Here is a 13,725-nt window from a genome sequence, read left to right as displayed (position 1 = left end):
ACTTACTAATATTTCTGAGTAGACAAATATTGTCATATATAATTTCATGAAGTAGGAAAAAAATTTTAATGAGAATATGCTTAGGATTAGTCATGTGACATTATAGGATTAAAATGCTAAACATTTTTCTTTTGGTAACATTAACAAAACAGATACTAATAAAATGAAAGTTAGAACTGTTTGGAATTGATTGTATTGTGAGAGACTATATAGAAATATGAAAGAATCCACTCTTGCTTCAAGTTTAGTGTCATACTTACATGTTGCTGACAATCTTATTACAAACAAGTTACACCACACTTTGGATATAGCCATACGAATTCGTTATTTCAGTATATTCGTTAAACATAGTAAATAAGTGTTATGATTATGGTAAATATGTCCCTGCCATTTCTTAATCATGAGTGTTTTTTTAAAGTCATGATTCTGATGAAATACTCTGTGAAATATCTCTAATCAAGTCTAAACATAAGGACACGAAACAGTGACTTCCTGAAAGTTGTACTACAGGTTTATTTTAACTATATTTGAGCTAAATTTTTAGAATTCACCTTTTGACTATTTTTTTAAATCTCCATTAATAAGGAACTGCTTATTAAAAATAGAACCAGAACACCAGTCATACAAATTATACAATACAGTAGAATAGTAAGATATCCTCAGTACAAGATATATTCTCAATCTTGCATTAAACACACACACACACACATTTTCCAAAGTATACATAATTACTTGATCTTAGGAGTTCTAACAGTGATAACATATTTTAAACAAGATTTTTTACTAGGTATTAAGTCTAAATTCAAAGTCAATAGTAAACTGTATTACATAAAGACACAAACCCTAAACAACTCAGGTCTTATTTAAAGTTAAAATATTACAGTAATTAAATACCAACAGCTTTGTGCGGCTAAACATTAGCCTGTCAAGTGAGGTTATAATACAAGCCTTATTCCCTTTCATATTTGCATTCAATGCAAAAACCTGATAGTAATTTAAAATGCAGTTTCTCATCAGTACCAATTGAGAACTGGAATTATAATGAAAAGAGCAGACAATCAGTGAAACTCCCTAATGTTCTATGGAAACTTTGTTCCATAAGTCATTTTATATATTGCATAGAAAATATACTTTCACAGCCAATCTGCCAATATTACTTATTACTATGACTTACAGCAAATAAAATAACAGCTGAAACTACTCTTTTTACCTCTCTAACTGACCGATGACAGAATTCTGACATTACTTTATTACATAAAACCGGGTTTTCTTACCTCTAACACAAAATAGCCACAGCATTAACTTAAATTTTGTAATGAAGTGCAAAAGCTCAGATTTGTGGCCTTAAAAGCAAGCCCTAAACTCTCCAGCAAAAAAAAAAAAAAAAAAAAAAAAACATTGAGCCACTACTTTTGGAAGCTCAGTCTACCTTCTCCAATTATACTTACTTTTCTTTACATCTATAAATAGATGATAACTTACCATTTGAATTATATAGAATCTGCATAGTTTCAAACTCCAAAGTTGTATAAGTTGGGTCCAGAACTTCACTGTAATTTGCCATGTCCATGTCCAGTATTGGTTCTGATACCCTCATCATTGATTTAGAAATGCATATACAAGTGGCACCGCAAGCCCAGAGTGTGTGATGAGTGTTTTGATGTGTTTTGCTTTCAGTCTGTGAGTGATAATCCGAAGTTAACTGTAACTGAGTGACTTAAGAGCTGCAGTGGGAGGGGCTGTAAAACTGTAACCTTCTTCGGCAGGCCATATTCTGCTTATTTCTTCTTTTATGGCATACGAAAGCAATTCCTTGTGATAATCTTGGAATGCTTCATGGTATAGCCTTATCTGAAGTGCTTAGTGGACTAACATGATTTCCTACATTGACTTCCAGCAGACAATAAATGAGATCATTATGAGAAGGATTAAAAATAGAAAAGAAAATCTCATAGGTTTTAAACTGTAATAATAATGTGAGGTATCCCATTTAAGGTGCTGAAATCACATACCTCTCATATTCTGAAAAATAGGACTGACTTTACTGTTGTAAATTTGGTAAATCAAGTCTGTAAGTTAACATTTCACAATAACACTTTATAATTTCAAGTTTTCTTAAATGTGCAATAAGGCTACCTTTATTTTGGAGGAAAGCAAATTTTGTAATTTGAAATGTGGGGAGTTATGACATACCCTGAGAGCTCCCTGGGCATAACCCTAAAATAGCCTTTAATTATATTCTCTTTAATTATCTATTTATGGGCCTGTGTCCCAACTATGTCAGTAAACTTCCCAAGGGCAGAACCAGTACAGCTGCTAGTACATGGGAGGCATTTAAAACATGGTTACATGTATAATGTTTCATTTGTTTTGAATTTTGATGTCATTAAACTGAAAAAAAAATTATCCCTAACATGTAGATCTATATATTCCTATCATCAACCCTCATTTATATAGCATAGTATATCTTCTGTGTGTATATTTGACAAGGAACTTCTAGGGTGTAGGGAATATTTAGACAATAGCACTCAATCAATATATTTTACTTCTGAGAATATGTTTATTGATTCTATTTTCCAAGAAACAATTCCAGCCCCATTTACATTATAAATTCAGAATGTCCTTTACCACATTTGTTAAAGATTGCGGCGAAGTAATATTTCTTAACCAATTTCTTAACACCATAAACCTTATGAATACTCTGTCTTAGAAACTATTGTACTTTTCACCTGGGAAGGCTGGCCTCTTAAAGACTCTAAACCATGTGACAAACTGTAAAGAAAATAGCTTAGAGTCAATTTAGCAGCCAGATTCACTAAATCAAACAGTGATGATTGGAATAGTCCTCTTGCCCTCATATTCTGTATACTCTTCATTGTGAGGATAATATTTTGAAATAAACTTTCTTTTTTGACTGACTTTCTTTAATGAAGACAAGACATAGGTTATTCAGTTTTTAGAGAAGTAGACAGAAGTGGTTTTTATTCTATGAATTTTATCTGAGTGAAGTTGTCCTTATTTTAAATGAGTTAACAAACATTTGTTTTCTATAGGAACCAAAGGGATGAATTGTGCAGAGCCCACAAACTTTCTAATCTATGAAATAATTAACCAATACAGAGGGATGTCACTGATGGGAGTGTCCCAGCAGAAGAAAAAATAAAAAAGAAAAAGACAGGAAAAGCTCATTTATACATCTGGAAAACACTGAAAGAAATGTGGCTGTAGCTCAGGAGAACAATGCTGTGATAGTTTCATCCTTCTACCCTAGTCTGTTGCCGCAGCTGACAGCACCAGACCCAGGCATTCGACTCTAAGGTGAAAGGGGCTAGAGATGGATCTCAGCACAGATCTTCAAGTAGCAATTAGCAACTAATCAGAGCTGGCATTCAAGAAGAAACCTGTGCCCCATTCTTGTTAGTGTATGTTATTTTCTTCATTTCGCAGAGTAAGAACTCAAAAATTTCCAGAAGATATGGTAGATTTGAATGGCAAGCTTATCTCCTCAAATGGGTAGTCTTTGTAATGATATTCAGATGTAGAAACACCCATGGAATTCAGCCAGCCTCAGCCTAACAAAACAAGGGGTTTCTTTAGCTTTTCTCTGATGGAGAGTACAAAGTACAGTGGAAGCCCTCTTTTCTTAAATTCTAGGACTCATAATTTACCCAACTGATTAAGCAAATGAAATAAATAAAACAGAAAGTCATAAAAGCCTTAAATGAATAAAACAGAAAAGATCAAGCCTTACTTGATCTTATTTTACATAGGGGGATATGGATGCTACCGTTTGTAAAACCAAGACCTTTTCATTAAGTAAGAATGCACTGATTGGGGTTCTTTACTAAATTATTTGTTCATATGTCTCACACATTGCCTTTGATTTCTAGTTTTTTTTAATTTTTTAATGGAGAAAAAAGTTAAAGCCACTCATAAGGCAATCCAAAGCAAAAATCTAGAAGCCTTCTAGAATTTTAGTTTTTCAAAATATTGTCTATAATGTAGTCAATTTGCTTTTATCTACTTCCATAGTATTTCCCTTGGTTTTTATAGTGGAGAAAAAATAAAAATAAAAAAGTCTTTTGGCCAGGCACAGTGGCTCACGCCTATAATCCCAGCACTTTGGGAGGCCAAGGCGGGTAGACTGCTTGAGCCCAGGAGTTTGAGACCAACCTCGGCAACATGGCAAAACCCTATCTCTACTAAAAATACAAAAAAACTAGACGGGCATGGTGGCGTTGCCTATAATCCCAGCTACTCGGGAGGCTGAGGTAGGAGAATCGTTTGAACTTGGGAGGTGGAGGTTGCAGTGAGCCAAGATCATGCCACTGCACTCCAGCCAGGGTAATAGAGCGAGACTTTGTTTCAAAAAGATAAAATGAAAGCCTTTTAATGCTCATGTTGCATTAGATTGCACAATTTTTAATGAAATTGTGAAATGAAATAACAAGAACAAATGGCAATCATACACTAGGTAACAAATCCAAATGACTCTTGATAAGTGTATAAAGCTGGTAAGATGTGCCTACCCTGAAAACTAATTAGTATGATTTACAAAGGACATTGAGAACTTGAGTTAATCCCAGGTTTTGGCTACATGGAGATTAGAGGCTGTCTTCATATTGATTTTAACTTGAGATCACTTGTATTTATAAATTAACTTATATTCCTCTTTATAACCAATCTTCCTCTCTACTTCTAAAACTAGCTCAGCTACATTCAGAATATTTTTATTTATTTAAAGAGGAGAAGGGGAGAATGAAAAAGGAGGATGAGAAAGAAAAAAAGTCACGAGAAACAATTTAAGTTACAGTTAATTTTAGGTTTTCAGTTATGCATCATAATCAAAACACACAGCATACTCTTAATACTAATTCTTTGTGTTTCCCATTCAATTGTGATTGTGGTGTTTTCATTACTCAATAAACATGTCTGTGGAACAATTGAACAAAATGAAATTATTTAAGTTGCATAAACTTAATACTTGAAACAGTTATGGTGAATATATAACTGTTCACATTAAAATTCAGTTATTTTCAGCAAAGGAACTGATGAATATTATCGAAGCAGCCTTTCATGATGGCTTCATCAAGTACTTTACACGGGTAAGTTCATTAAGGGTGCATTAGATTAAGAGCTTAAGTAGTTAAAAATAAAACTGTATTAATTTTATGCCTAGGTGATAGTAGAAGAAAATTATCCTCAAATAAATAAGGCCTATGTTATTAAACCCTACATTCAACAGAAATTTATGAGTGCTTTTAAGTTTACTTCTAAAGGTTAAACTGGGAAACACATCATTTATATATAGTAATACATAAAATAGTAATTTATAATAAATAGCACACATTTTCTAAAGATGTATAAATTTAACCTATATCAAAAAATATAAATCTATGATAAACTATGAACTACTGAAAATTTCTCTTAACATTGCTTTCCAGTATCTGTTCTCTAAAATGAGCAAAACATTACTTTTACTTAGTGAAATCTCATGTTTTGCAGGCTAAAATGTGCCATCATAGCTCTAGTCAGGTCAAACACTCCAAAGAGAATGACAACATTATTTGTAGATAAAAGGTTAATTTTAAATAGCACAACTAATGATCTTGAAAAGTGTTTCTTTCAAGCAATAGTTCTCTAAACTGGCATGTGAAATATTTAAATTTCTTTAAAGCAACATAACAAGCAGTGAAAACAGCATAGTGTTTAAAGAAGACAACTCAGTTCGCTATTGATTCTTCAGGATAATAGCAGAAACATTTCTATCTTATCTGGAAGACGATTAAGCCATTTAAATTGCCCCATAACTTACATTTGATTTAATCATTCTTTCACCACGTGATTTAAAATAGAAAGCAAGCTAATAAGATGAAGGTTATTTTCATAAAATAAGTTTCATGAAAATAATTTGGAATGCTAATACCAGTATAGAAACATTTTATTGTAAAATAGAGTTAACGAAATATGTTTTTTAAACTTATTTCTTTGAGATTTTTTTCACTAGCAAAAGCATTACCTATCAATCTCCAAAGCACATCTATATTTCTTGTTGTTTTCATATTCTACTTTTCAAGCATGAAGATTACACAAATGTGATCACTAAAAGCAAAATGAATAAAAATAACAAATCTAAATCAACCAGTGTATTTTTCAGTGTAAGCAGGAAACCATTAAGTGAAGAACTCTACCCAACAAAAATGACTTTTTAATTCAAAGCAAAGCCACCTTTTGTTTCTCAAAAAGGATCTCAATTAAAAAAAACAATCATCATATTTCCTTGCTGCCACTGTCCTAATTAACCATTCTTCCTCATTCGAAATAGAAATCTTGTATTTTCTTCTTCCTAATTTTGGTGGGAGAAAATAAGTAAATTCACAATTACAGCAAACAAAGATGGGTATTTTAATATTTAAGGCAAGTCACTACTATTTACATACAAATAAGTTTGAAATTGTCTCATGATGGGATTCTATTTCCAAAGAGCTTTATAAATTTTTTCCTAAAGCCTAGATTATGTGTACTTTTTAGATAAATAAAAATTATTTTTTATCTTTTTCCTTTGCTGTTCAGTTTAAATCTATGCAATCGCATTAATTTATTAACACATTTAAACTGAAGCTCTTATAACATGCAAAAATTCTAATTTTGATATTATTTTTGAAACATGTTCCTGTCCTCGATTTGTTGAAAATTTTTAAAATTTAAACTGAACTTCTATAGCTTTGCTTACATGGTTTTATAATAATAATATAGCTTTGCTTATAGTTTTATATATAATAAAATTCTACAGCTCATTTCTCAATTCATATTCATTTTCAATTCACAAAATGCAGTCCAAAGAACCAATTTTAAATCTTTATCACATCATTACTAAAAAATGCCATTTGATAGTAAAATCTAAAGAAAGTTGACAGAGATACATAAGCACCTTGTGAAATAGCTGAATTTGTTTAGAAAGATCCTACTGTATTCTTTCTAGTATTTATGGTTTTCCTGAACTATTTATATTTATTTTATTTGCACATTAATACACTATGTTATTTAAAACTAGTTATACAAATAAATGTAAAATCCAAAACTAAGGAAGAGTAAAAACTATCGTTATTAAATCAGTTACTGCTAGGATAGACAAAATGAGGTTTGCACAGCTCACAGCTAAATGTAACCAAGAAAATACTCTGAGTAACAAAAGCTTAGAGGTGATATAAGAAATCTGCATATATTAAACCTACCTTCAAGGTCAACTGCCTTGTGATTCAAAGCAGACTCTCCTTTTCAGAAGATAAGGAGCTGATTAGCACTAAATTATTAACTGGAATATAGATTATACTGGTAAGGAAACTGAAGTGTGGATATAAGGAACATGTTAGGATTTGCCAGTCACTATTTCTGCATTTCCTTTTTACAGTGGGTATTATCATTGTTGCTACTGCAAACTCAGCAAAGCTAGTCAGAATATTTAAGATTGTAGTGGCATTTTGAAACCAAAGTTGCTGCATTATGCAAAATGACGGGAAGGAAGTTATCAGTTTGGGCCAGTACCTATTGCAAATATGTTCTGAAGAGGTATAATGTTTAAGAAAAATAGCAGCAGTTTCACTATGCTGAGTGCAATTTAGACCTGAACATTTTAATGAACTATAATGTACTATAATGAACATACACTTTAGCATCTGGAAGCCAGATAAATAAATAAATAAGTATATAAATAAGAGTTAGTTTCTCCATATAAAACATAATAATAGATTATATGTTCAGTCAAGTAGTCAAGAACTGCTCAAAATTCCTCTTTAAAGCTTTCTTAGATACATATGGAGAACAATATTTTAATGTGATATTTGATTGGGATAAAAGTAAACAATATTTGCATCTCCATTTAATAGAGGTAGGTGTATAACTGGCTCAACTGAAATGTTAAATATTTCACCTCCTTTTTGATAAATGTGTTTTTAGAAAAATAGTGTTGGTTGGTTTCTCAAAAATACCATAAGGAACTTTTTTTTTTGGTTCAAGGATATAGGACATAATTAAAATAATATTAATAGTAAACATATGAATATAATATGAGCTAAACATAGTAGGTAAAGTGGTGGCTTTTGTAACATAATCTACACAATCTATTATCACTCTCAAGTAAGAAACCTGGAATTGCTTGATATAAATAAACATACATTGGCCTAATATACAATAAACTTGTATATTAGGCCAATGATTCAAAAATTCTGGTGCACAATAATTACAATTATCTGGAGAACTTTTGGAGGCCCCCAAGGTTCAAGTTGCATCAGACATGAATTAAATCAGAAAGTCTGGAGGTAGAAGCTGGTATCAGTGCTTTAAAAACTCTTTAGGTGATTTCAATGTGCAGCAAAATTTAAGAACCACTATTTTAAGACGCAAGTTCTATGAAGGCAAAGACCTTCTATTTTCTATTTACTATTATGTCTGCAGTGCCTAGAATACTGTATGTCACACAGGAAATGCTCCACAAATACTAATTGAAAGTGTGAATAAAATATATATGCAAATAATAAACTTTGAAGTGTATAGCATTTACACTGAGGATATGAGTACATTTTATGTGTCAAATGGTTTTCTAATGACTGGATATTTCTACATGAAAAAATAGAGAAAATCCTTGCCCTCATGGAGCTTATAATCAAGTAACCGTGATAAAATAATGATCATGATGATAATGATAATGATTTATATCTGTATAAAGAGACAAATACCTGAACCATTACTTTTCTATAGGATCCATGAAGCTGGATTGAGAAATAGAGTTAATATCCTATACATTTAGACTTCTGCAACAGAACAAATTCATTGGTTTACAGCTAGATAGAGATGTAACCCTGATACTGTCTGACTCTTGAATGCCTGTCTTAATTTGCACGGTAGTTTAGTCATGGGTATTTCAGTGGGAAGTTGCAAAATACACGTATAGGATTACTAGCCTGGGACTAGTTTAAATAGGAAGAAAAACTTATTCCATTTCTAATGCAGTCTCCTGTATATGATTGCATATCTACCTCATGATACCAATGCTGACTTTCCAGAGCACAAAGAACATTCTTCTTTTGCCCCATTCACTTCCACTCCAGGCTTAAACATAAGAGGTAATGTTTGGGGAGCATGATTCAATGTGGTATAAAAAACAAGCACTGGAATAGAAGGTGCCCACATAAATATAATTTTTAAAATATACCAAAACTCAACGTTGAACATGGTTCTAAATGGTGACATATTAAGATCATTTCCCTTAGTCTAGAAATACTACAAAAGTATGCAATCTTACCAGTACTAATCACTATTATTTTTTATGTTCTAGCATTTACAATAGGGAAAGAAAAAAATAATGGTAAAAATCTTGGAAAATGATATGAAAATAACATTCTAGAAAATAACCAACCAGAAATGAAAACAATAATTAAGATTCAATTTCTTATATGTAACATCTAGTATATAAAAATAACTCTTCTCTCAAAATAACATACGCAGTTCCAAGTACAAAGCCAGCCACAGGAGGAATTTATTTATTTATTTTTGATGAGGTAGAGGGGTTTTAGATGTTATGATTTCAAACTCATATTAAAAAATAAAATTTTAAAAATAGCCAAAAGTTATAAATGAAAGAATAGCGAAGATGATCTTATCTGATATGCAAACATAGTATAAAGTCATTATAATAAAAACAGAATAGTTGTATTTAAGAATAAATAGAACAGGAGATAAAAGAGAAATTCCAATTTATTTGGTGTATATGGAAAATTAATACAGTTGTCTTTCAATATCCATATGGGGCAGTTTCAGTAACCCTGTGGATACCAAAATCCTCAGATGCTCGTTTTATATAAAAAGGCATAGTATTTGCATATAATCTATGCACATCCTTTTGTATACTTTAAATTACCTTTAGATTACTTATAATACCTAATACAATGCAGATGCTCCATAGTCATCATAATTGTTTATTTGTATTATTTTATTATTTTTTATTCATTTTTGAAAATGTCTTCAGTCTGTGATTGATGAAATCTATGATTATGAAACCCATAGATATGAAGGGCTGATTATGTAATATAAAAGTGTTTAAGTTCAGTGTGAAAAAGGGGTATTTCATCCAAATAATTATTTCGATATTTTATTATCCTAGATAAAGGTAAGTTGGACTCACACCACACCACATAGAAAAATACATTTCATGCATATTTAAATAAAGATGACAAAGCATAACAATATAAAATTGAGCAGAAAATATCTTTCTTTAGCAGGTAAATAATATCTTAGTGGAAAGATAAGATATCAAAGTCCTTTAATCTCTATCTTTTGTAAATGTAATTTTTACCAATTCTAACCTGTTGTATTGAAATGATAAATTTGACTGTTGATATTTGGAATAGAGTTTTACCATATGTCTAGGAGTGCATCTTTTAATTTTATTTTTTCATGATCCTTCATGGAACTTGATGAGCTCTTTCTATCTGTACTTAACATTTCTTTATCAAGAGAGAATTCTTCCATTACATTTTTACAGTTTGTTCTTTCTTTATTCTTTTATTACAAAATTTTTCATTATTCAAGTATTATATTTCTCTAGAATTTCTATCTCAAAGGGTTCTTGTAAGGATTAACTAAGTTAGAAACAAAAAGTACATTGAGGCCAGGCATGGTGGCTCATACCTGTAATCCCAGCACTTTGGGAGGCCAAGGCGGATGGATCACCTGAGGTCAGGAATTCGAGACAAGCCTGGCCAACATGGTGAAACCCTGTATCTACCGAAAAATACCAAAATTAGCTGGATGTGGTGGTGCATGCCCATAGTCCCAGCTACCGGGCAGGCTGAGGTGGGAGAATCACTTGAACCCAGGAGGCAGAGGTTGTAGTGAGCTTAGATCGCACAACTGCACTCCAGCCTGGGCGACACAGTGAGATCCTGTCTCAAAAAAAAAAAAAAAAAGCACATTGAACATTGAACAATGCCTGCCAGTCTTCTGTCGTGTATGCTTTCCATTATGATTACCATCTCTTCAGCTTTGCTCTTGTTCAGATACGTATTCTAGTGCACCTTCTGGACCACTAATTTAGATCTCCATAGGGACCATATTCTCACTGAATCCTTCTACATTTTTGAACTCAAAATCATACATTTTAGTCTTAGAAAATGATTTAAACCTAAAGTTATCTTAAATCTTTATTATTTTTATTCTAATTGTCATCAACCTGCTGCAGAAATTCTGCCTAAATGTCAGTTTGGTACCTGAGTGTTCTACTTACATTTCCTTTCTCTAGCTGCTGGGTTTCCTAGGTATTATTATTATTACTATTATTATTATTATTATCATTTATTACTACTGGTGGATCTTTTCACCTTCATATCCGGATCTGCCTGCCTGAGTATAATAAATGAAGGACTCACACAGCAGTGTAAGGCACAGTAACCTTGTGGGTAGGTGCTAGAACAGTTAAAAAATTGCCAGTTCTGTTGCAAGGTGACAAGTAGAACCTCTCTGCTTGTGATGCCTTCAGCTACAAAGTCTGGTGCCCTGAGGATCAAGGATAGGGGAACTCAGCTTAATATCACAGCTCTGCTATTTTCCCAGAGGCCTAGAACACCAGCAGCTCTCCAGATATAATGTACTTAGGCTGGCACAATCTATCCTTGAGGTGAGTGGGACAGGTCCAGATATCTTGGTTGGAACTCTGATTCTTGCTCCAGGACCCTGTGGCACAGGTGCCCAGGTTCACATCTAGAGCGGGGAACAGTAGTCTCTGCACGCGCACTCTGTTCTGCTCTGTTACTACCCTCCTGGCCTTACTGCCATGTGATTTTGGTAGCTCCTCTTCTTGAGAAAGGTGGATGGTGATCGGATATAAGTTTGGAGGAGAGGACAACAAAATTAAGTGTTTAAAAATCAAATATTTTTTAAAAATTAGGCCGGGCGCGGTGGCTCAAGCCTGTAATCCCAGCACTTTGGGAGGCCGAGACGGGCGGATCACGAGGTCAGGAGATCGAGACCATCCTGGCTAACACGGTGAAACCCCGTCTCTACTAAAAAATACAAAAACTAGCCGGGCGAAGTGGCGGGCGCCTGTGGTCCCAGCTACTCGGGAGGCTGAGGCAGGAGAATGGCGTGAACCCGGGAGGCGGAGCTTGCAGTGAGCTGAGATCCGGCCACCGCACTCCAGCCTGGGCGACAGAGCCAGACTCAGTCTCAAAAAAAAAAAAAAAAAATTAAAAATAAGATAAATGTTGTGATGAGAAAGGTGATCCAAACTCAGAATCTTAAAAAATACAACAGGAGTCCTGAGTATGTCTAAATAATTCAAGTAGAAATTAGTGAAAGGAAATTCACATCTAACTTAAGGTGAATCTTCCCCATAGTTCTCTTTCACAGAATGCTTTTCTGTTTCTTTGTGGTTCATTTGGTAGTTATGTAATTAATTTCATTTACATGATCATTTTCCATTGCCTATATTAAACTAATAGGATAAAAAAGTGTCACTTATCCCCACTACGGTAGAAAATAGTACCCTGCCTTCACCCTCTGTCTCCTAGGCTTATATTTTTGAGAGAGTGGCATTTCTAGAAAGTCAAAGAATAAAGATATATCCCATTTTTTGCCTACAGCTAAGATGATATGGTTTGACTTTGTGTCTCCACCCCAATCTCATGTCGAATTGTAATACCCATGTGTCAAGGGAGGGACCTAGTGGGGAGGGGACTGAGTTATGAGGGTGGTTTCTCCCATGCTGTTCTCATGATAGTGAGGAAATTCTCACGAGATCTGAGGTTTTTAAAGTGGCAGTTTCCCCTCTTTCTCTCCTGCTGCCTTGCAAGATATGTCCTGCTTCGCCTTCTGCCATGATTGTAAGTTTCCTGAAGCCTCTCCAGTCATGCAGAACTGTGTCTATTAAACCTCTTTTGTTCACAATTACCCAGTCTCAGGAAGTATCTTTACAGCAGCGTGAGAACAGACTAATACACACGAAAAGCATGAAAAAAGTAGAAGTTTAGGCTTTTCACTTTTGGGGCATTACTATACAATGAAGCTAGAGAACCAGTTTCATAAATCCAAACAGAGAGGTAACAAACATTCCTATGAATTCACCTCTGCAGACCCATCGGAACTCATTCTATGACACCTGCATTGAACCATCTTAAGACAAATTATTGTAACACGTTACATTTTAGAATTAAATGAGTCATTCTCCCATAATACTGACCTTGTTCTATGAGGGACCTCATTTTTCAAACATAGAGAAAGTGAAGTATTTTAGAAGAAAAGACAGATTACTAAAATTGCTTTTTATTCCTCTGATAATCACAGTAATGCTGTGAAAGAGTTAGATCAATTGTTCAAATCCTTTATCTTAAAAGTGAGAAAATATGTTTCATTGAGGTTTTACATGAAGTTTAAGGCTGCAAACAGCAAGGCCTGAATGTAACTAACCACTCGTATTTTCCCATGTTATAGTCTTTTCTATATATTGGCAGTGTATCTAACAAAAAACTTAGAGCTGAAAAAATCTAGGAGCTTTGGTAGGCCCATATTATTGCATGCCACTAGTACCAAGACATGGATAAGATATCCATGGACTCGCCCTCATTTTCTACCTACTACATGGGCCACTCATATATTATCACTTTGCCCAGCCTTAGGAGTAAGCAGATAAACAAGAGAGAACAAATGAGACAAGGAAATTGCAAAATGCACAAT

The 13,725-nt window shown here is 33.4% G+C and overlaps 1 protein-coding gene across 4 annotated transcripts in view; it reads right to left on the bottom strand.

Moving 5' to 3' along the window:
• Nucleotides 1-13,725, bottom strand: part of HNF4G (hepatocyte nuclear factor 4 gamma) — a 150,311-nt gene that overhangs the window by 25,130 nt on the left and 111,456 nt on the right. The window contains exon 1 of one of the 4 annotated variants that reach the window (XM_025394276.1): nucleotides 1,483-1,688. The exons of the other annotated variants lie outside the window; for them this stretch is intronic. Coding sequence (XP_025250061.1) covers nucleotides 1,483-1,600 — 118 coding nt within the window. The 5' untranslated portion in view covers nucleotides 1,601-1,688. Of the gene's footprint in view, nucleotides 1-1,482; nucleotides 1,689-13,725 lie in introns of those variants that run through there. 4 annotated transcript variants of the gene reach the window in all.

This window comes from Theropithecus gelada, chromosome 8 (genome assembly GCF_003255815.1).
Source record: "Theropithecus gelada isolate Dixy chromosome 8, Tgel_1.0, whole genome shotgun sequence".
Lineage (NCBI taxonomy): Eukaryota > Metazoa > Chordata > Mammalia > Primates > Cercopithecidae > Theropithecus > Theropithecus gelada.
The sequence above is the reverse complement of the archived record's forward strand: the minus strand, read 5'-3'. Positions and strand labels throughout refer to the sequence as shown.